Source organism: Cryphonectria parasitica (genome assembly GCF_011745365.1).
Source record: "Cryphonectria parasitica EP155 unplaced genomic scaffold M406scaffold_8, whole genome shotgun sequence".
NCBI classification, from domain to species: domain Eukaryota; kingdom Fungi; phylum Ascomycota; class Sordariomycetes; order Diaporthales; family Cryphonectriaceae; genus Cryphonectria; species Cryphonectria parasitica.
The window spans coordinates 2,667,807-2,690,071 of NW_024468916.1; the positions used below are offsets into that span (position 1 = coordinate 2,667,807).

The 22,265-nt window shown below is 54.3% G+C and overlaps 5 protein-coding genes across 5 annotated transcripts; 4 read left to right on the forward strand and 1 right to left on the reverse strand.

Moving 5' to 3' along the window:
* Window positions 1-230: 230 nt before the first annotated feature.
* M406DRAFT_108946 (family 4 glycosyltransferase) lies at window positions 231-9,596 on the forward strand (the record flags this gene model as incomplete). Its single annotated transcript, XM_040915325.1, has 3 exons — window positions 231-466; window positions 589-3,392; window positions 3,484-9,596. The coding sequence occupies 3 exons, from the start codon at window positions 231-233 to the stop codon at window positions 9,348-9,350; spliced, it is 8,907 nt and encodes a 2,968-aa protein (XP_040772866.1). The 3' UTR covers window positions 9,351-9,596.
* A 310-nt stretch (window positions 9,597-9,906) lies between these two features.
* M406DRAFT_64971 (uncharacterized protein) lies at window positions 9,907-11,475 on the reverse strand (the record flags this gene model as incomplete). Its single annotated transcript, XM_040924907.1, has 6 exons — window positions 9,907-9,950; window positions 10,009-10,458; window positions 10,562-10,747; window positions 10,831-11,204; window positions 11,319-11,385; window positions 11,448-11,475. The coding sequence occupies 6 exons, from the start codon at window positions 11,473-11,475 to the stop codon at window positions 9,907-9,909; spliced, it is 1,149 nt and encodes a 382-aa protein (XP_040772867.1).
* A 1,081-nt stretch (window positions 11,476-12,556) lies between these two features.
* M406DRAFT_57997 (uncharacterized protein) lies at window positions 12,557-13,070 on the forward strand. Its single transcript, XM_040924593.1, has 2 exons — window positions 12,557-12,774; window positions 12,865-13,070. The coding sequence occupies exons 1-2, from the start codon at window positions 12,753-12,755 to the stop codon at window positions 13,041-13,043; spliced, it is 201 nt and encodes a 66-aa protein (XP_040772868.1). The 5' UTR covers window positions 12,557-12,752; the 3' UTR covers window positions 13,044-13,070.
* A 661-nt stretch (window positions 13,071-13,731) lies between these two features.
* Window positions 13,732-16,557, forward strand: M406DRAFT_281981 (uncharacterized protein). Its single transcript, XM_040918462.1, has 5 exons — window positions 13,732-14,144; window positions 14,229-15,119; window positions 15,221-15,326; window positions 15,407-15,781; window positions 15,881-16,557. The coding sequence occupies exons 1-5, from the start codon at window positions 13,839-13,841 to the stop codon at window positions 16,273-16,275; spliced, it is 2,073 nt and encodes a 690-aa protein (XP_040772869.1). The 5' UTR covers window positions 13,732-13,838; the 3' UTR covers window positions 16,276-16,557.
* Window positions 16,558-19,553: 2,996 nt separating this feature from the next.
* On the forward strand, window positions 19,554-21,052 carry M406DRAFT_358133 (acid proteinase). Its single transcript, XM_040923804.1, has 4 exons — window positions 19,554-19,910; window positions 19,990-20,140; window positions 20,259-20,389; window positions 20,504-21,052. Exons 1-4 carry the CDS (start codon window positions 19,644-19,646, stop codon window positions 20,759-20,761), a joined length of 807 nt encoding a protein of 268 aa, XP_040772870.1. The 5' UTR covers window positions 19,554-19,643; the 3' UTR covers window positions 20,762-21,052.
* Window positions 21,053-22,265: the final 1,213 nt, after the last annotated feature.

The following is a 22,265-nucleotide window of genomic DNA, read 5'->3' on the forward strand; positions in this document are numbered from 1 at the left end:
AGTACTTCTCAGCTGGTGGACGTGGGCAGCAATGTTTTGATATTGGACACTGAGGGGCCTTTTCGTCCTTTTCTTTTTGTTTTTGTCTTGGATAACTCGTGCTGTGCAAAGCCGTCGGGTGTGCGTATTGCCTTGCGCTGCACTGTGACCCTCTCTCCCTTGCACCTTCCCTCTACTCCACCGCTGCCAGCCCAGCAGCAGCAGGAGCATCGTCATCCGTCGTCATCATCATGGCTTCCTTCTTCCAGCCTCTGCTGTCAGGCAACACTGCCTCGGAAGTCTGCGGCAACGGCACCCAGTGGAAGATATACTGCAACTCCATATTACCGAGCGATGAACGTCTCCAGTACTCATATCAATGGATCACCTTCATCATCGCAATCGTAGCTGTGGGTGTCCCAACGATTCTGGCAATAGGCGAGAGGTCAGCCTGGGCCTTCAGATCATGGAGAAAGAGAAGAAAAAGGTACGTCGTTGTGAACAATTTCTTCAGTAGAAGAATGACAAGAATCAAAATTGGCGGCGGCAGAGTCCTTGCTTTTCTTGTTGATTTCTGTTTGTTTGCTAACGTATCTTGTGTGTACATAGTCGGAACAGAGATGGAGCACTCGAGCGGGCCAAACGCATGGAGCCATCGCCCTGCGTGGACCTGTCGACGGTCAAGTCGTTTGGCGTCTTTGGGAAGGACAGCCCCGTCCCCAATCTTGGAAAGCTCAACATCGAGCACGACCTGCTGATCGTGGCCCTGCCGTTTCTGACGGGGGCGGCTGCCACCGAGGACACTGACCAAGGCTCATTTTCCGAGACCTCGAGCACCATCGCCGGTGTCTCCCCATCCACTCCCGTGCTTGGCCTTGTTGACGGCCAGGACCTGGGCATCAGCTCTGCGACCGGATTCTCCCCCTCGACCACCATCGACTTTCTCTTCCATGTCTACCACGACAATGCCGTCGTAGGCCTGGTCCTGGATGTCGGCATGGTCCCCAGCTCAGCCCTCCCCTTGATCCCGCAGATCATCATCGGGCTCTGCGAGATCCAAGTTCCCGTCGTCCTAAAGTGCCACCATGACGCCTCAGTGCTGAGCCTGGTGAACCCCAAGTTCCTCTCAGGCCTCATTGTGGAGAACGCGTGCATCCTGGAGGACGGGACGAGGAGGGACTATTTCCGGTCCATCGCCCTGCGCGACGCCATGGCCAAGTGCGCAGACCAGCGGGTGGAGAGGCCCAACTTCTTTGTGGGCTTTTTCGACCGCTGGCATGTACGCCCCTCGGCAGCCGTGGTCAGGAGATCGCAGAAGCTAGCCGAGCATTTCGCGGCCGCCTTTGAGCACGGCCGAGCCGCGTCTCCAACCGCACCCAGCGTCATGCCGACCAAGAAGCTGCCGCTCAGCCTGAGCGCGTTTGAGTACCTGCGGAGGTCCGAGACGTCGGAGCTGCAGAGCTCCTGGATGCAGCAGAAGAGGCTCACGCACGTGGGCAACGGACGGCGCGACTCGATCGAAAAGGTGGCCAGCCTGCCGTTTGGCGAGCTCCAGCAGATCATCCCCGAGATCGATGAGCTCCTGCGGCCGCTGTCGCTCCCCGAAGACCTCCAGAACCTGCGATCTGAACGGCCCATCAGGATTACCCCGCCCGACTATGTGCCGTACGCCCCAACCAGGGAGGACTTTTGGGAGCGCACGTCGCAGGGGGAGCTGATTTCGCCCAATGGCTGCGTACCACTCCTCAGCGAGCCCACCACCGCCCAGCACGACGCCATCCTGGACACTCAGATCCATCTGCGCACCCTGAAGATGCTGCAGCGCGCCTCGGATGCTGAGATGACCAAGTACCTCGAGGCTTTCCAGCAGTACCCTCGTGCCTCCAGGCACTATCAGCTCGTGCAGTCGCTGGTGGCGGGCCTTAAGGCGCGAAATATCTTCATCTACAAGGGCCTCGGCAGCGGCTTCACCCTCCCGGACAATGCTGCCGAGTTTTGGGGTGTATCTGCCGCGCACAAGGTCTCCAAGGACCACTACCTGCATCCGGACTCGACTCCGACTGAGATCGACCTCTTCATTTCACGACGCTGTCCGAGCGACGTGCAGACCATCCTGCACACGTGGCTCGCGCACCATGATGTCTCTCGTGTCGAGCGCTTCGAGGAGGAGCTGCAGTTCGAGCGGGCGCTGGGCGCCTCGGAGGAAGACATCACGCTTCCCCTGAGCATTCGCCACCAGATTGACAATGCCACGCCGGCAGAGACGCTCTTCCTACTGGAACAGATCAAGGTGTCGAGCCTGAACCACCACTTCAAGTTCGGGATCGAAGAGCAGTGCCGCTCTGTGCTCATCGACCAGACTTCGCTGCAGTCCTGGAACCACGCCACCTCCTTTGGCTTCCTCAGCGGCACCCAGGACATGGAGTCTCTCCTCCGGCGGCGGCTGCAGGACTTCGTGCGCCTGGGCGCCCAGAAGCTTCCCTCGGTGACCAACCTGCTCCATCTGTACCACCTCGTCGACAGAATCGTCGTCGACGCGCTATTCTCGGCAGACCGCGACAAGCTCAACACCTTGACTGACGCCCTTCTGCACGCATACGACCCGTGGAGCTCCTGGACCAGCTGCGACCACGTCGACATAAACGCCGACCTGTTTGCCCTGATTTTCTTCTCTGCCCTGCGCAAGGGTGCTTTTGAGGACGTCTACGTCGAAACTACAGATCGCTGCCCTTTCTTCCTCTCCCAGCGCGACCAGGCTGCCGTCTTCTCTGAGCTCTGGGCCCTCGGGTCCCAGTGTGAGGCCTACTTTGGCATGCTCCCTCGGGATCTGGGCGAGATCATCTACGACCGCTACCGCGAGTTCCTCGAGGACAACCCTCCCCCTATGGGCTTTAAGGACAAGAAGATCATGACGGTTTTTGCGAAGCCTGACCCCATGCCCGGCGGTGCGGACGAGGAGATGGGCCCTGATGGCCCGTCCAGGAAAGACTTTGACATGTCCAAGACGGTCATCAACATCCGCAAGAAGTTTGCCGACTTTGGCGCCCTGTCCATCTTCTGTCTCCCTGCGATTATTGATATCCTGCTCTTGACCTTCCTCGGCAGAGGCCTGTTTATGACCGCCTGGCTGGGCAATGACCACCTCACCGCTGCATGCTATGCGCTCCTCATGTCGCTGCTCATCTCGGCTGGTGTCACGGGCTGGGTGGGCAGCATTGGCAATTACTACATCTGCAACTATGCATACGACAACATGATTTACTTCCACGTCCAGCGGTTGTCTGGTGGGTTTGTCATTACCATTCTTGTCGGCATCGTTGGTTTCATCATTTTCACGGTCAAGGTCAATGTTCTTTCTGGCATTGTATTTTTCCTCTATCTCGTTGCCATCTCTATGTATCTCAACATTCTTGGTAAGTTTAGTTCCGATCTCGTCTGCCCTCTCCCTATATCAAGCAGAATCGTCGACTTTGTGTGTTCGCTAATCTTTTCTTTTCTTCTCAGGCGTCATGGCAACAATGCATCAACGGGGAAGCCCGCTCACGTCGGGCCGTACTGTTCTGTGGCGGACCATCCCGACATTCTTTCTCTCACCTTTGATCTCTACCTTCTCGCCCGGCCACGACCTGCAAATCTACCTGCCTGTCGCGTACGGATTCCTGTTTCTCATCCTGATCCAGTACCGCAGCCTCTGCCATGAGTGGTCCACTTGGATGGACAGGATTCCCCGTGTGACGGAGAAGGACATTCTGGGTTGGTACAACACCAAGCTAGAGGCAGAGGCCGGCCAGCCCCTCGCAGACACCGCCTCGGACCGCGACAACAAAGCCACGTCGAGAATGGTTAAGACGGAGGAGGAGAACAACGTTACGCCCGAGGTCAAGAGGAAGATGGGTCTCCTGGCCTTCCGCAGGCAGGTTGAGGCCTATAGCCACGGCGTGCTGGGATTTGGTGCCACCTCGCACCACGTCGATCCTGTGGTGGCGCGTGTGGCTAAGGGCATGCCGTACTTGGACTGGCTGCTGAAGAAGGACGACCCAGCCAGGCCACGCGCGGACACGCTGACGCCTGCCTGGTTCGGACAGGTCAACCAGGCACTCAAAACGCAGGAGCAGATGGCGCAGGGCCTGAAAGAGCACAACATCTTCATCCTCTTCCGGTACGCCCGCTTTGACATCGGTGTAAGCGTGGGTCTCTTCCTGGTCGCTCTCATGGACCGCTGGGTCAGCATTGTCATGAGCGCCGAGTACGTGGCCATCAGCGTCTTCATCGATGACACAGCCCGCTATGGCATCTGTTTTGCCATCCTGTATTTCTGCGCCTCTGTCATGACGCTGGACGGCACGCTGCAGAAGTACTGGTCGGGCAATTACGCCCTGTCGGACGAGAAACTGCTGGACCTGGACCACGCGGGGCAGGTCGAGAGGGGCTGGGAGACGCGCCGGCGCAAGAAGTACCTGAGCGCCCTGTGCGAACTGTTTCAGCGCCTCTTCTTCTGGTTTGGCGTCTCGTGCATCCTCCTTTGGGTTTTTGTCAAGAACGCCGAGGTGGTGATCCTGTTCTACGCTTACTGCATCGCCTACACGGGCGTCATGGTCTTCCAATTTAACCGCTGCTTCACCACAGACGTCAGCTACCATACCGCCTCGATCCTGTGCAGCGCCGCAGTGGGTTTTGTGGTCGGCTGCACCATCCATGGTGTCTACGGCAACCATGAGCCCTTTTTTACCGATGTCATTGCCCTGAACTCAGCTTCCCTGCTGGCAGCAGCCTTGACGACGTTTTTTGTCTGGAAGGACCTGCACATGCGAGACTCTACGCGCACCAGCAGCCTCCTACAGACAGGTGCGGGTGCTGACGCTGCGGCGGCGAACTGCTGGACACAGCCCAGGCTGTCCAACCCTAGCATGGCTGTTTCTGAGACGGCAGAGGTTGTGGCCTGGAAGAATCTGCCTGGCAACAAGGTCACTTCGGCCTCACACTCCCTCATCTGCGAGAGGATTGCCGAGCTTCTGCGCCTGAGTATCAGTCAGCCCAACCAGCATGCGCAGAACGCGGCGTGGTCCGAGGATGTGCTGAAGGTGGCGCTGGAGATGTGGAAGGCAGGGCATATCGAGCTGAACCTCAGCACTCGTACCGCCTTTATCGACAGGGGCCTTGGGAGTTCCATGTCCTTCAGCAGGTATGACGGGAACATGCTTGAGATCTCGACGGGTTACCTCCTGGAGGACGAGGTCGATGTGCCCACGTGGCAGCCCCTCCTGGCATATTTTGCCACCGAGGCCATCCTCTTCCACGTCGCCCGTGCCATCTTCCACATGGACCGGATCCGGGCCATCCAGGCCGAGCACTTCCTGCATGAAACGGAGCACATGTCCCGCCGCATCGACTTTGAGCTGTCCACATCAGACCTGCCCACGCTCATGGACATCCAACGCAAGACCAACCTCAAGCTGATGAAGTACCTATGCATGGGCGTGCACGTCGACACCAAGTGGATCGATCTACCTCCTTATGTGCGGCAGGTCATCATGTGTCGCATCCTAGGCGATCCCGTCAGCGTGTCGCGCGACCTGCACGAGTGGATCGCCACGCACTCCATCGACCTGCAGACGTGTGACTTCCACCTCGAGATAGCCCTGGGCATCTACGAGAAGACGCTGGAGCGCGAGCACATCAACGCAGAGTACTCTCTCGAGACGGGCACCGCACCCTTGGCCAAGTCGGAACTGCACTGCTCGCCTGTGCACATCGGCCCATCCAAATACGGCTTCCTCCACACTTTTGTGTCTGGAATCGCTTCTATCCCGTCCAACTTTACCAAGTGGGTGGGCATCCTGACCGGGGCCGGGTCCGATGTCGAACGTGAGCTGTGGTACAACGTGCGGTACTGGTACGCCCGTGGTCCGATCCTCTGGGTCATTCTGTCATTCTGGCGCTTCTGCTGGTTCCTCAAAAACATCTGGGTCTACGTGCTCCTCATCTACCACCGCAAGAACCTCGTGCGCATCTCCCGCCTGGCCAAGAAGGGCGCCTCGAGGACGCTGGTCAAGGATCGGGTCATCATCGAGCAGCCCAGGAAGATTATCACGGGTTTCGCCACGCGCAACGACCAAGACTCCATCACTCTTGACATTTTCGACAGGGCCCTCTCGACGCGTCCGGCTGCCGATGTGGAGCCCGTGTCGACGGCCGTGTATGGTGAGCTTCACCGCCTCGTGCGCCGTCAGGATAGGTCGACGGGCAAAGACAAGAAGGCCAACCCATTTGTCTTCTCTACCTTCTTCTTCGCCGAGAGATCCCGCAGCCGTTGGCCCGCTTATAAGGAGGTGGTCGACGGCGACAACTTCAAGCGCTGCTTCTACGACAAGTACGGCCGCGTGACCCACGGCGTCATGATCTTTAGCGGGACTGAGTACGAGTTCACCTACTCGTACAAGTCCAGCCCCAAGAACAGCCACGAGATCCTACGTGCTGAGTTCAAGCTGGCCAAGGTGGCCGACAGTGATAGTTTTGCCGTCTACTGGGGGGTTCCCCTTCGTGCGGACGTCGGTGCCAAGCTCGACTGGGTGCCGTCGGACCGTGTCTGCCGTGTGGTTCGCAGGATTGGCCGCAAGAGGTACACCACGACCAGCAACTACGCCCACCGCCGCGATCCGACCATGGTCACCATGCTTGAGGACAAAGACACGCGCTGCATGGTCGCCCAGCCGCCGGAGGTTTTCCCCGAGGAAGCCATCATGCAGATGCGCCCCACGGATGTCGCCTTTGAAAATGACGACTTGCTGATCCGCCATCACCGGGATGACGTGCGCCGAATCTTCAAGTACGCAGGCAGGAAGCTCAGCGCCAGGTCCGTCTCGACCATCCTCAACCCGGGCGCCTGGAGCTACTTCTCTAAGAAGAAGATCTACACGCGTGTGCCGACCTGGTGGCTGCGCACCGAGCTGTGGAACAACTGGCTCAAGTCCAACTCGCTCGACGGCATCACGGCCTGCTGGATGGACGAGCTGATTCTGCGCGAGGAGCCCACGCTACAGCGATACTGGAGCTATCGGTCCTCTGGCCGTCTCACCTCTGCCAAGAAGGTGCTGGACGACAACATCGAGCAGATTGTCGCCGCCATCGAGATTGAGAAGGATGTCTCTGAAGTGTGCATGTTGCCGATCAAGGCGGCTGATTTGTATGCCATGGGTCTGGGCAAGGATGCCAACCAGATGACGACACGCCCCGAGGATTGCTTCAAGGACACGGCAGACCGCATCTCTGTCATCTTTAATGATGTCGGCTGCTGGCCTGAGTCGCCTGGTGGTGTGTCCAACTGCCGCCGTGATCTGGTCAACGGGCACAGCACGATTCGCAACCATGTCTTGGCCGAGTCAGCCAACGAGTACGGTATTCCGCGCTTCCAGATCGAGAAGAACGTCCAGTCGCTCAAGATCCTCCCACTCTGGGGCCTGGACGGCAAGACGCCCAACCATGGTGTCATTGACAACCTGCTGCAGTCCGAGGTGGACCGCAAGATTGGCAACACGGAGATCAGGCGCGATATCCTCGGCACTTTTGTCCCCATCCTGAAGCAGTTTGTCAAGGGTGCCAGGACTCGCTCCTTCACCCGTCCTGACCTGCTGCACTTCAGTAACGTCATGCTCACCATGTTCAAATACTTTGAACACAAGGACTACAATGTCACCTGGAACAGCAAGGAGGTGGCCGCGGCCTGGGTCGAAGCCTGGCTCGAGAGCTACGACGACCCTAACATCATGGACACGTACGAATCCTTTGAGCTGTCGCGTCCCACCATGACCGACTTCCGCGACGCCATGGCCATCTACAAGTCGTACTTTTTTATCTTCAGCGTGCAGACGCCCGAGAACTGCCCGCAGGTCTTCCAGAGCACCCACCACGGCATCAGCAGTCTGTTCGGCATGCTGCTCAAGTATAAGCGCGGCACCACCTTTGGCATTTGGGACCACGCCATCCTCTGGCGCGAGTGCTGTCTCAACATCTCACCCGCTCAGTGCGAGCTGTCCATCCCCGTGCAGACCATGCTTCTGGCGGGCATCGGCCTGGCCACCAAGCTGGCCTACTTTCACGCCGACGTCATCCTGCCCTGCACCTCCTTCTTCAATCCCATCTGGGAGGCCGACCTGGGTACCGACCGCGGCCAGGTCAACCACCGCAACCAGTTCCGCCGCAAGATCGACCCGATCGTCAATGGCGTCGGCAACATGGACGCCTTCGAGCCTGTGGATCATGTGCGCACCGAGGTCCCCACCGTCATCATGCTGTCCAACGTCCAGTTCATCAAGGACGTGCGCACGGCTGTCCTGGCCGCTGATGTGATCATCAACAAGTTCGGCTTCAAGGACTACAAGCTTGTCGTCTACGGTGCACAGGACCGCGAGCCCCAATACACCATCGACACCATCAAGCTGATCCAGCAGTGCAAGATGAGCGACAATGTCACTCTAGGCGGGTTCGGTCGTCCCCAGGAAGTTCTCAAGGACGCCTGGCTGTTCATGAACTCGTCCCTGTCTGAGGGCCTCCCTCTCGCCATCGCTGAGGCCGCCCTCGCAGGTGTCCCCATCGTTGCCACGTCCGTGGGCGCCACCGCTCTGGTCCTGACCGACCCGGACGACTCGAACAAGAAGTACGGTGAGGTGGTGCCACCCAATGACCCCGTGGCCCTTGCGCGCGCCCAGATCTCCATGCTGTCCATGGTTGGGGCCTGGACCAAGTTCACAGGCGAGGTGGGCGAGAAGGAAGCCGTGCCTTCATCGCTCGCGCTTCCCGACGTAATTCAGGACACGGATGTGGAGTGGCTGACGCGCCGCATGTACGAGAAGGCCGAGTTCCGCCGCAAGCTCGGCATGCTCTCGCGTGGCGTCGTGCTCAAGGGGTTCCACGGGAAACGTTACCTGCGCGAGCACGAGCAAATGTACTGGATCCAGTGGCACATAGCCCAGATGCGAGCCGACGAGGGCCTCATGGCCTCCGCCCACAACAGTTTCCGCTTTGGTGCTCCCGTTCCTCTTCGGTACAGCGATGTTTCCGAGGAAGAGCTGTGGGCCGAAACGGAGGACTTTGGTGTGCTGGATGTAACGCAGTACAGAGGCAATAATGAAGAGTCCCGGGCTCTGGAGGAAAGGCGGACGAACCCTTATGCTTCTTCAATCAGATATTATCAGGGACCGATGCGGAAGAACAGTATTCGGTGGCAGGAGTTCCCGGCCAGTACGAGAGGCTCTTTCCTGACCATCGGGAGTGGAAGTGGGTATGAGGGCAAGAGGTTGAGCAAGGCGCCGAGACGGCCTTGGGTCGAGTCGAGAACTGTTTCTTATGCATCTTCGGCGGCTGAGGTTGCATAGTTATTCTTTTTTTCTTTCTTACTTTGTTTTTTTCTCCTTCTCGCTGATTTTTCATGCATATTCGGCTCTGCAAAAAAAAAAAAGGGAAAAAGCGTTGGGCATGATATCCGGCGTTTGTGGCTTTCGAATGAATCATTTTGGTGGTCATCACATTATGATTTCTTATTTACATGATAATATCCAACTATATAGAACCTTCATTTGTCTATCTGGAGAGAGAATAATATATATGCCTTATACCCTGTCAAAGAATTTGAACCATTGTTGAATCGCACGTGTTATTCTTGATACATCAAATCACAACCAGTCTTTTAATCATCATCATCACGCCCCGCTTCTTTGCCTTCTTTTCGGTTTGTCCATCTCATTATCCGATAGAATCATCACTCTCATATGCCAGAACACCTTAAAAGATAGTTGTCCCACAACCCTGCGTCCAGGGAGCTTACAATTAGAACAAAAGTCACCCACACACCATCCAATCCAGCCATCTATCCAGACAAACTTCGCAACTCTGGAAGGCCTCACACCCACTACGCCCCCTCCCTCGCCCTCTTCACCTCTCTATCATGCAACCAAGCCACACCTCCCAAGAGCAAACTCCCCGCCAGCATCATAGCCCCCGCAAACCCAAACAACCCGGGAAACCCGGCCTCACCCCCCTCAATCGCCCCAGCAATCGGCGGTCCCACCATGGCACTCACACCGGCAAAGGTAAACACACAGCCGATCCTCGTGCCCAGCATCCGCATATCCCGCGTCATGGCAGCCACCGCAGGAGGAGGCAGGCTGACGACCCCGCCATACGCAAACCCGTACAGCAGGGCGACGGCAACGAGGCCACCGTACGTCGTCACGCGGATCCAGGCGAGGGTGACGAGTCCCGCGAGGGCCATGAAGACAGGGTAGATGTATAGAGGCCCGAAGCGATCGCCGAGCAAGGGGGCCAGGAGGCGGCCTGGGAGGGAGCCCGCGCCTATGATGGCTAGCATGTAGAAGGAGGCGGACTCGGTGGTGTGGAGGGAGAAGTGGGCAAAGGGGCCGGCGTAGAAAATGGGGATTTGGACGCCTAGCCAGCCTATTAGGTTGGTGAGGGAGAAAAGAGTGTCTGTAAGTGTCATTAGTCTGGGATGGTGGTTTTTTCTTTCTTTCTTTCTTTCCTTTGATTATTTCGTTTCTGAGAGGACATGAAGAGAAAGAGAGCAACGTACAGACGCGGTCCTCAAAGATGCTCTTGTCAAAAAGCTTTCGCCTGCCCTGTGGTAGGAACATGGGCTTCAGGAGAAGGACGGGAATGAGGACGGTTCCGAAGATGATGAAGCCTACTGCTCGCACTGCCCAGGGGAAAGAGACCTGGTAGGTGAGCTGGCGAAGGACAATTGGATACACAACCGCTCCTAGCCACGATTAGATTAATTGGTCTCCAAATCTCATAGAAAGTTCAAGAACAAAACAGAAAGGAGAAAAATTTGGAACTTACCAATCCCACTCCCCGAAGCAGCAAGACCATTTGCCAGCCCGCGCCGCGTCGTGAAGTAGGTTGTGAAAGCCGAGATGCCTGGGAAAAAGAGTAGCCCCATCCCAATACCACTGCAGACTCCTAAGGACAGGAAGATGGCATAGTATTCCTTGGCAAGGCTGGCCATCATGAATCCTAGAGAAAGCAACAAGGCCCCTGCAGTGATCAGATGGCGCAAGTAGCCTTGATCATAGAGCGGCCCAGAAATAATTCCCACTTCAATCAAGAGGAAGACCTGGATGGTCCCGATCCATGAGATTGAGGAGGGTGTGTACTGCGAAATCAAATTGCTTTCATAATAGGTTTGGAACACCCCGAATGTCATGATGAGGCCCCTTTTTGAGTTTGATGATACCACCGTGGTGGTTCATTCTTTAGATTAATAGCTGACGCCACGCATAAAAAGAACAATCCGAGGAAAGGATCAATATGGAAAGTATTCAACATACCATGTGTTGAAGTAGATCCAGAATCCCCCAAACACCTGGAGCCAGGCCTGTAGGCCGCCGTTGGGGGCTTTGGGGATCGTAGCAGGTGGCGGATTCATGGCTGCAGCAGCTGGCACGGCTCCAGCTGACGCCGCGCCCGAGGCCTTATGAGGACCATGTCGTGATGGATTCACATCTGGTTCTAGTACGGATGGTTCTGTGGTGGCGCTTTCGCTGCCGTCCGTTCCCTCCTCCCTTCTCTCTTCCATCTCGATCTGCTTTTCGCTGAGTGAGCCGTCAGTCTCCATGTTGAGGTCGAGTTGGTTGTTGAGGCGGGTGTATGCAATTGGGGCCTTTCCAAGGTGGTTCTAATCCTTATGAGGAAAGCTAGGACTGATGGTTCTCTCTTTTTATACTGCGCAAGGCCAGTTTATCTTAAATGGTGTGTGATATATTCATAAACATGCCCCTCCGTATTATCAAGAGAACCAAAGAAGAAGTACAGATACAGTCAGCGTCTCATTGTGCTACAAAGTCCCGTCAAGACCATGTACAGACGCGTAACCAGCTTCTACACCGAGTTGCTGTGCCTACCCTCCCCGTGCAACCGAGCCCCCAAATTTGCTGTCCCCGTTTTCCCTCTCCCCTTACCGACCATTGTTCAGCCCCCTTGCTGTATACATACGAGCTTTTTTCTCACAGGCTGAGGTTGCCGCAAGGAATATGCAGGCACCCATTCCCATCTACTCGACCCTCCCCCTTTCCCGAGCGCCACTCCCGCCCCAAGGTGGGGGCTGTCTTGTCTTACTTTCGACAGCTTCCTCCCGAGAAAGACTCAAGTGCCGACACGCATAAAATTCCCGGCGGATGACGACAGGAATTTTCTTGATTGGTATGGTTCGGAGGGGGAGTTGCGCTTGTTCGTGCAGAAATCCGTTCGAAGAGATGGATTTGGCCCGGAAGATTCTCAAGGGAAGGATTCAACAATCGGCTGTCACCTCATGCATGTTTGATTGTGTGGGGGAGGGTATTCTTGGGATATGCTGCCTAGGCCAAAGAAAGGGCAGCTCTTGGATTCTTACAGGTGACGCGTTCAGCATGCATCGGACCGCGTGAAAAGATGTCAGCTTGATCAGCAGCCACAGCTGACAACGTCGACCAATGGCCTTGATCAGTCCAGTCTAGTGGGCAATTCTTGTCATTACCTTTATGCAAGCTCGAGATTTCAGTTGTGGTTAGGTGCTGGAGTGAGGGTAACAATGTCCGTATAATTACGTTGCACAGGCAAGACAGACATCTTGCTTGCCAACACCTTTTTCTTTGCCAATGCCTTCTTATCTGGTCAAGGTCAATGTGCGGCAAGCGATGTAGCCCGCTGTAGAATCATGTCGGCCAATCAGATTCATTTCGCAACCATCACACAAGACCCGAGACGGACAAAAAGAGGTTGTAAGAATGGTCCTCTCCAAGCAAATGCCTGCAAACTTGTGTGAGCTTCTTGTATCACGTTTCCTCTGCTTGCTGAAACCTCTGATAACTTCTGGTTCCCTCCCGAGGTCATACACACCACGCTTTGTGCTCCAGGCCAAAGGTTTATTTATTAGCTCAACAAGCCGCCGTTTCGTGTCAGTACAGGCTAGCAGCGATGAAGTTGCACCTGAGGAGTTGGTCTGGTGGGTATCAAATTATGTGTGCGGTGCATGTATTAAGATCCTGTCTTTTCATCAGACCATTCTTTACGTATAGTCTTACGATGAACGGGCAAGTCTGATTAAAGAGAGGAGAGGGGGGGGAGAGAGAGAGAGAGAAAAAGGTTCAAGTAGATATTGTACATCAGTCATTAGCACATGATTCAAGATAATAAGCCATCTTGGCGACTATCATGATAGTTAATTTAGAACGTGGTTGTAGAAGAGGCTGGAGCAGCCAATCAGTTAGGCTGGGTTATCAAAGCATTGCCGCTATCAGAAGTACGTGTAGTGTTATAAAATTAGCCCAATGCGGGGTCTTATCGAGAGAGGGGAGAGGGGCGCCTTCTTAGGCTGCTAGCCTGGACGACATCGGCGCGAGCTTATCTCGGAGAAGGCACGGGAAGGAGGGGCCCTGTGACAGCTCGCTCATCGTTTCCGATCTTATCGTTTCCCCTCAGACGGACGAGGCGCCAGTCTGGCTGCTGTTTGGTGATATGGCTTTGGTAATACGGAGCTCACTCATTCGACGAGATAGTCGTGATAGACACGCCAGTCGAGACATCACCCGTCAACTAAGTCATCGTGCATCTCCGTTAACGGCATAACTCGGACTGGGCTCGGAAAATCAGGACAAGACATAAAATATAAGGAGTGAGGGGATAAGAAAGTGAATTTAATAACAAGCTTCGAGCCAGCCCACGTTTCCCCAGATCTTCAATTTTCTGCTTCTAGTGTTTTGAGTGTGTGTTAGCTGTCTCTGTCTTCATCTCCCTTTGCACTCATTCACCATCGAAGCAGGCTGGTGGCTCAAGACAACACATCAAAACACGAACAAGAACAAAACGAAAAGATGGGTTCTGTGGCACAGGACGAGATTCCTCATCCCTTGGATCCTCTCTCCTTGGAGGAGATCCAGACGTCCATCACCGCTGTCAAGAAGGCCCACGGCGATGTCTTCTTCAATGTGGTCTCCCTGCATGAGCCGCGCAAGGCCGAGATGACAGCCTGGCTGGCAGACCCAGAGAAGGCTCCCAGACCAACGAGAATCGCAGACATCGTGGTCATTGCCCCAGGAGGCAAGGTCTATGATGGCCTCGTCGACATCAAGACGGCGCAGATCACCCACTGGGAACAGCTGGATGGCCTTCAACCTATTGTAAGTCATTCTGAGAGTGAGAGAGAAACATACTACCACAAAAGGGCGCACGCAAGAGAGGCTGACCGTGTTCCGCAATATTAGATCACCATGGAAGAGCTCCAGGCTGTGGAGCACGTCTGCCGGACAGACCCTAGCGTCATCGAGCAGTGTGAGATTAGCGGGATCCCCAAGGACGAGATGCACAAGGTTTACTGTGACCCGTGGACCATTGGCTACGACGAGCGCCACGGCTCCCAGGTCCGTCTGCAGCAAGCCCTGATGTACTACCGCCCCAACGTGGACGACTGCCAATACCAGTATCCGCTGGACTTCTGCCCCATCTACGATGCCGACAAGCAGGCCATCATCGGGATTGATATCCCCAAGGTGAGAAGGCCGCTGCGTAAGGAGGCCACCATCAACTACACCCCAGATTTTGTGAATGAGAAGCAGGGCGGCTACCGCACCGACCTGAAGCCCATCAACATCACCCAGCCCGAAGGCGTGTCCTTCACCATGAAGGGCAGGGAAATCGAGTGGCAGTCCTGGAAGTTCCACATCGGCTTCAACTACCGCGAGGGCATCGTGCTCAACGACATCACCTACAACGACAAGGGCACCGTCCGGCCCATCTTCTACCGCCTGTCTCTGGCGGAGATGGTCGTGCCCTACGGCAACCCCGAACACCCTCACCAGAGGAAGCACGCCTTTGACCTGGGAGAGTACGGCGGAGGCTACATGACCAACAGCCTGGCCCTGGGCTGCGACTGCAAGGGCAGCATTCACTACCTTGACGCACACTTCCCCACCCGCGCCGGCGAGGTGAGGACCATCAAGAACGCTATCTGCATCCACGAGGAGGACAGCGGCATTCTCTTCAAGCACTCGGACTTCCGAGATGACTCTGTGATTGTGACGAGGGGCCGGAAGCTTGTCATTCAACAGATTTTCACGGCAGCAAACTACGAGTATGCTATCCAGTGGATCTTTCACGTCAGTACTCTTCTTTCCCCCCTGAGACGGGCGCTTTGGAAGATTTATGGGATGTGAAAGAAAGTGAAAAGAAATAAAGGGAAAGCTGACTCCCACTACAGCAAGATGGCACGATCCAGCCAGAGATCAAGCTCACGGGCATCCTCAACACCTATGTCATGAACCCTGGTGAGGACACGCTCGGCTGGGGAACACAGGTGTATCCAGGTAAGTTTCAAAGAAAAGAGAAAACAACAGAAGGCAATTTGGCACAGAAGGACATGAGCTGACAACCTCCACCACATCAGGCGTCAATGCGCACAATCACCAGCACCTCTTCTGCATGCGCATCGATCCCAACATCGATGGGCCCAACAACACCGTCTTCATGAACGATGCTGTGCCGTCAGACGCGCCAGTAGGCAGCCCTGAGAATTTCTACGGCAATGCCTTCTACGCCAAGCGCACCAAGTTTACCACCACCGCCCAGGCCATGACCGACTACAACGGTGCGACCTCGCGTACGTGGGACATGTGCAACGAGAGCAAGCTGCACCCCTACAGCGGGAAGCCCGCCTCGTATAAGCTGGTCAGCAGGGAAGTGCCGGGCCTGTTGCCCAAGGAAGGCTCGCTGGTCTGGAAGAGAGCCGGTTTTGCCAGGCATGCTGTGCATGTGACCAAGTGTAAGTAGTGGTCCTACGTCGCCGCCCCCTTCGTCCGAAGCAGTATCTCGACAGAAAGAGAGAGAGAGAAAGGAAACTGACAGAATACCCTGGCCATAGACTCCGACGATCAGCTCTGGCCTGCCGGCCGACATGTCCCGCAGACCTCAGGCGAGCCCTCGCGCGGACTGCCCGAGTGGGTAGGTGACGGGACAGACTCGATTGAGAACACAGACATTGTGCTGTGGCACACATTCGGCGTGACACACTTCCCCGCCCCAGAGGACTTCCCCGTGATGCCTGTGGAGCCCATGACCCTCCTCCTGCGCCCCAGAAACTTCTTCTCCAACAACCCCGTCATGAACGTTCCTCCGAGCTACGTGACCATCCCCAGCCAGATCGCCGCCAACAAGGCCGCCGTCGTGGACGCTTCCGACAAGATGAGCAAGATGGCGTTTGGGGAGAGCAACGGCGAGAGCAAGGCTTGCTGCGGTGGGACGAATGGTACACACTAATTTTCTTTTCTAGCTTTTTCAATCATTTTTCCTTTGTTTTGGAAACCTGATTCCGGGGCTCTGGCGGCGGGGATATTATTGGATGGCACAGACTGAAATCAACCAAAAAGGATATTGGAATCCTATGATTGTCGTTGTTTGTTTCTGGGTCTTTTTGTGCAGGCTGGCGTTATTTATTTCCCCCTCCCCTTTTCTATCTTTGATTTATATTTAACGCAGACACGCTCTCTGTCACGCAATGAAACGCAGTGTAATATCCATTGATGATAAAATTCCTTGATCCAGACGATGGACTGATTGAATGTGACGTGTGGGCACTCAGTGATGGAATTTGATTTGCTCTATATTCTGCCGGGGAAAAGCTATGCAGTATGGTTCTCACATTCATCCCTTGGACAATAATTATGGCACAACGACACACAGGCAGTCCAAAGCACCGCCCAACAAATAAAAACGCCTCATGCTCCATAATGAGCAACTCCGGAGCGATGATCTCCTCTGACACAGATCTCCCCCCCACCCCTTCCCCTCAACGGTACTAGGCCTAACAATTGTTCCACTGCGGCCGTTCATGGGCGAAAACCTTGAAGAGTATGAATGCCTGTCTTTGACTCGAGTTTCCAAGAGGTGGAGGGGGGGTAGTAGATCCTCAAAGTAACTAACTAGAAGTGTGCGCGTGATCTTGAGGCAGCGTCATATAGAGATGTGTGAGTTACATGGCCTAGAATCAAGTCGCCTTTCACTTCATTGAATGAGGTAGGTGGATTGAGAGGCGGCTGCTGGGCTGGTCGCGTGGAGCTTTGATAAGGACGCGGTAGTTTGCGCCAAGGTTCTGCATACTACAGTTGGCGACTGCTGGTCAGTCTAGAGGGAGGTTACGATTATGGTCTGATTACGACGACCTGGTTTGGCGTTTTGCGTTAGTTTTCTTTCTTTGCTTTCGTGCCTTTGGTCCAACGCTGTGTTCTACTTGGTGTTGTTGACTATCGAAGAGAAACTTACCCGTTATTTCAGGCATACATGTAAATTCTGATAGCCATCCATCTTCATACATTCAATTGTTTCTAAGACTTCTGTACCATGTCTCTTGCACAGACAACGACAAGAGAAAGATTAGCTTACCATGAACGACTCGTGTCTCTGCAAAGAACCTGCGATCGTCCTTCATGATAAGGCTGCCGTCCGGGGCTGAAGTCATGCGCCCATTCCACCCGCCACGCCCTTCTCAATCCAGAAGGTCCAAAATGTAACTATACGAAACAGCAGTCGTAAGCTGTGTACGCTGCTGTCTAAATACTTGAGTATGTAATCTAAGCGTCATTCACGAAAAGTACCTAGTCAATCTTCAGTTGGTATTGACTCCAGCACGTCTCCTCCCTCATGCAAGATGAACGTTGAAGGTAGCCACAAGCATCTCACATACCGCCAGACACCACAACGCTCGAACACTTCTGTCACCCCAAGATTCTCGAGGGAGCAGCTACAAATCAGTTACTTCCTATGATGACCGAGGGGGGCAAATGCCAAGGCTCGCCAAGCAAATAAGCTTAGTGTGCATAACATGCTTAATCAAGGCCTTTTGACTTACCATAGTAGTTTAGGAAGTATGCAAGTGTACGTACTATTATGTGGGTGCAGTAGTACTATGTAATAGGAAAAGGGCTTTGAGGGAACGTGGATCCACCTGGCGACCCGCAGCCCCGGGTTACGCAGAATATGCATACCTTAAATTAAGGTAGAGTTGGATCTGACCAACCGGATTTTATTGTCGGGGGTAATTAGGAAGAGAAGGAGGGGGGGGGGGGCGCCTCTCAGACGACCTCGGGATGTCACAACCGGGCATGCACAAAGCTCCGAAAACCGTACAGTGAAATCCGTGTTGAGACTCGGTACAGAGTGATTAAATTCCGTGGTCATACTGAACATAGGGCTGAACATTTTTGTGTTGCTTTGATGATTACTGGTGGCCAAGGACTCCAAGTCTGGTATGGATAGACAGCCTGGTTGGGAACGAGACTAATTCAGCAAAACCTGGGTGAACTGTTCATATTCTCGAAGATTCGAATCCCACCTGTTCTGCTAGATAGTCAGGACAATCGCATATCGCCTTGTTTGGATTTATCTACGTTATAGTTGAGATATTTTCTCTTCAACAACACTCTGTGGCCCACCGTGCGTATCTGACATCACTTTCTGTCAACCAAAGTGAATATTGTACCCCAGTGTTGGGGGTCCACACCAGAACGTTTCAGATTAACGATCGGGAGTAGTCCATAAACAGAAGTTCTGTTTCTCCCTTTCGAAAACATGACAACAGCCGGCGTGTGGGCTGTGAAAGTGGCGTTAAGCCGCGTAAAAGGACGTCGGGCCGGAAGAGGATGCTTCGCCAAAACCTAAATCGAGTCTGCGGCAGGTATTTTAGAGCCGCATGAGGCGATGGCAAGGTGGGATTTAGACTTGGCGTCTATGCAAGTTAATCTTGGGGTGGTCGAACAAGACTGCCGAGCTTGAAGGTGTAGGTCGGTTGGCCCTGGGTGGTGTGCCGCCCGCTCGCCCACACTCCACGATCAGCGCCAACACTGCGAAGTGATGACTGACTTTGGCAGCTGCCAATAGTGCCCACGCGTTTGAAACCTGATGCAGCCAAGCGCCTTCTAGAATAATGTCCTACGTGGCGATCACCAACAAGGTCTCTACCCGGACGAACAGAGAGAATCTCTTCCGTGATGATACAGCACTCTATCTTCATGACAAATAGTATTGGCTGATCATGAGCATGATGAGAAAACAAGGCTGAATCCTTCTTCTTGTCTACGTGGAATCTCAATATTGGGGTCAGCATCACCCTTGATGCCTTGAGCACACCCCATCAAGGTTTCGCCGAATCTCCGATGAGGTAATTACTTCGTGAACCACGTACTGGTGTGATCCGTGATTGCATCCCAATCACCTCGCCCGCGCCATTGGGCCTCCTGGAGTTGTAAATTTTTCGAGTATCTAGAGCTCTTGACTCTGGCTAACTGCTTGGCGTGCATCCGAACAGGAAGGTCTGTCTATCTTTGTGGGATGGTGATACTTTTCCCTCTCGTATCGTCGGGGCTTAGGTCGAGGCCTCATAGTTTTGCATGATCTGTCGTGAGAAATGTCGGAGGAACGGTAGAAATGATGACGATAATTCCAAGATGCATCAGAGGTTCGCATAGACCCAACAATTCAATTCTTTTCTATATAAGACGGTCACGTCCTCCGGAATAAAGATCAACTTGTTATCACCTCATCTCAGATCAACCACTCTACCTGATCTTTCACTCTCTGGTTACCATAGAAGATTATCGTTCCATTTCTTCCCCCATCCCTCAGTCTGCAAGATGAAGTACACCGCCGCCCTCGCCGCCCTTGTCACTCTGGCCGCCGCCGCCCCCACCGACGGCATCATCGACATCGGTGACGGCGTCAAGCTCGTGCCGCGCGAGCCCCGCGCCCACACTCGTCTGGAGCGCCTCCGCACCTTTCGCCGCGGCCTGATGGAGGGTCTCGAGTCCGGCGAAAGGAACAGCAGCGATGTGTCGTACGATAGCAACTGGGCTGGCGCCGTCAAGATCGGTACTGGCCTGAACGATGTCACTGGCACCATTGTGAGTAATAGGAACCATAAGTAATCACCAATTGGGGGAAAGTAATCAGCTGGCTGACATCACCGGTGATTGTTGATAGGTTGTGCCTACACCCTCTGTTCCCAGCGGAGGCAGCAGCACGGCCAAGTACGCCGCCTCTGCCTGGGTTGGCATTGATGGAGACACTTGCACGTCTGCTATTCTCCAGACCGGTGTGGACTTTTATGCTGGTCGTGGTGGAGTCTCTTTTGGTGCGTGTTTTCATGCTCCTGCATTTCGAAGGACAACCTTGTTTTTGGAATTCGAAGAGTAAATTACACATCGTTTTGATATACTACCGCTTTACTAACGGCTTCCACCATACATTAGATGCCTGGTACGAGTGGTACCCCAACTACGCCTACGACTTCTCCGGTTTCTCCGTCTCTGCTGGTGACACAATCGTCATGACCGCATCAGCCAGCAGTCTCAAGGCCGGCACCGTCACGCTCGAGAACTCGGTGAGTACTGTCCCTCTTTTCTCAATAAAATACCTTCAACGTACACACACACACGGAAGGAAGGAAAAAAAAACGCTGATCAACAATTTCCCTATCCCGTACAAAAATGAAAAGACCACCGGCAAGAAGGTCACCCAGTCCTTCTCCGCCGAGAGCTCCGAGCTCTGCGAGTACAACGCCGAGTGGATCGTCGAGGACTTCGAGTCCGGCAGCAGCCTGGTCAACTTTGCCGATTTTGACACCGTCACCTTCAAGGACTGCTCCCCGTCCGTCTCGGGCTCTACCATCGTCGACATCCGCCAGAGCCTCGAGGTCCTGACCGAGTGCTCTACCACCGGGACCACCACCGTCACTTGCGAGTACGTTGGTTAGAGAGAGAGTGTGTGTGTGTGTCACAACTCATTGACTGATGGACTATTGTGGTGGCGTCCGTGGCCAACCTGGAAAATCAGGGCGGGGCTGTGGTAGAGGTGAGGATCTGGTTTGACCAGGCTACTATTGCGTGCCAGTAGTTACAAGGCACTGCTTGCTGCACACACTGTGTTCACACTTGAGCAGAAGCTTGCCAATTACATTCTTACTATCTGTACATATTATCTAGTATATCATGATGCTAGCTGTACAGAATAAACTTTTGATAATATGACTTGTGGCTTCCTGGTGTTCAACAACTCAACAGACGCTTAAGTGTCACGTTTGTGTCTCACTCGTACCCAAAAGCAGTATGATGTATCTCGAGGATCAGCGGCGCTCTAAACAACCTCGAGGAGACAAACGCTTATGATAAATTGCTGAAGGCTATAGACTGTTCAACTAGTGAGTGTGTCGAGACCAGCATAGTCTAGCTATGTTCATCGCTATGTAAAGCATGGAAATGAAGATTGACCACCTGTCCAGTTCACGCTGCCCACAAACTCTCAACGTCAATGCTATTTAATGCCACCGAAGGCGCACTGAAGGCCTGGAGAGCAAGCCCTATTGACCAATGTCTAGAAAGTGGAGGCTACTTTTTGAAGCGACCTTTGACTTTGTTTTTCAGCGACTTCAGAGACGCACGAAGCCGCTCCCGAGTCCGGGGTGGTGTTGATATGGGTGATGCTGCTGGTGAGCTCGGTACCTGTGCGGGAGGTTGTGATGCCTCAGCCGCCGGAGATGGTGCTTCTGGCAAAGTTGGGCTGGGAGGTACTGACGTTCTCACCAGTTTCGGCCGGGAAGAGTCAGATTCTGGGTTTGCACTGAATCGTGTAGAGGGCTCCAAAGCTGCGGTCGGCCCCATCATCCTGCTTGTCAGGTCTGAAGGGATGTCGTCCAAGGCTGTCGACGCTGGTGAGGGCAGCTGTTGACTTGGATGCGTAGAGAATGACACCCTGCGCGACTTTGGTGTGGTTGGAGTCGACTGTCCAGACTTTTCAGATCCAGCCTGTGGTAAGAGCAAAGTCACATCCCAATCCCATTCATCTTCCTCCATGTCCTCGCAGCCACCGTCTCCAGCTTCGTGCGTCCTGCTCGCCTCCGTGGATCTGAACTTTGAGGATATTTTTTGACGTATCTTGCCACCCTTGTCAGTTTCTTCGTTGGTGGCTGGATCCTGTTCTGTAAGTGACTCGCTGGCGATCGGGTAGTCGAAGACGGCGGAGCCTTGGCATATTCGACCTCGCGTATCTCGCTGCTCCCCCAGTGCATCGATGAAAGGCTTCATGGATTTTCTGTTGACCCGGATCCAGTTGGGTCCTTTATGCTCCTATCCATAACGACCGACTAACGTTTCTGCCCGATCCATTATTATCGTTCCATATCGTGTCTTTGCAATACCTTGCCCTAAGCCATGTAGTGAATCGCCATGCATCAGCGTTCGGTACATCTAGTCAGCGTGGAT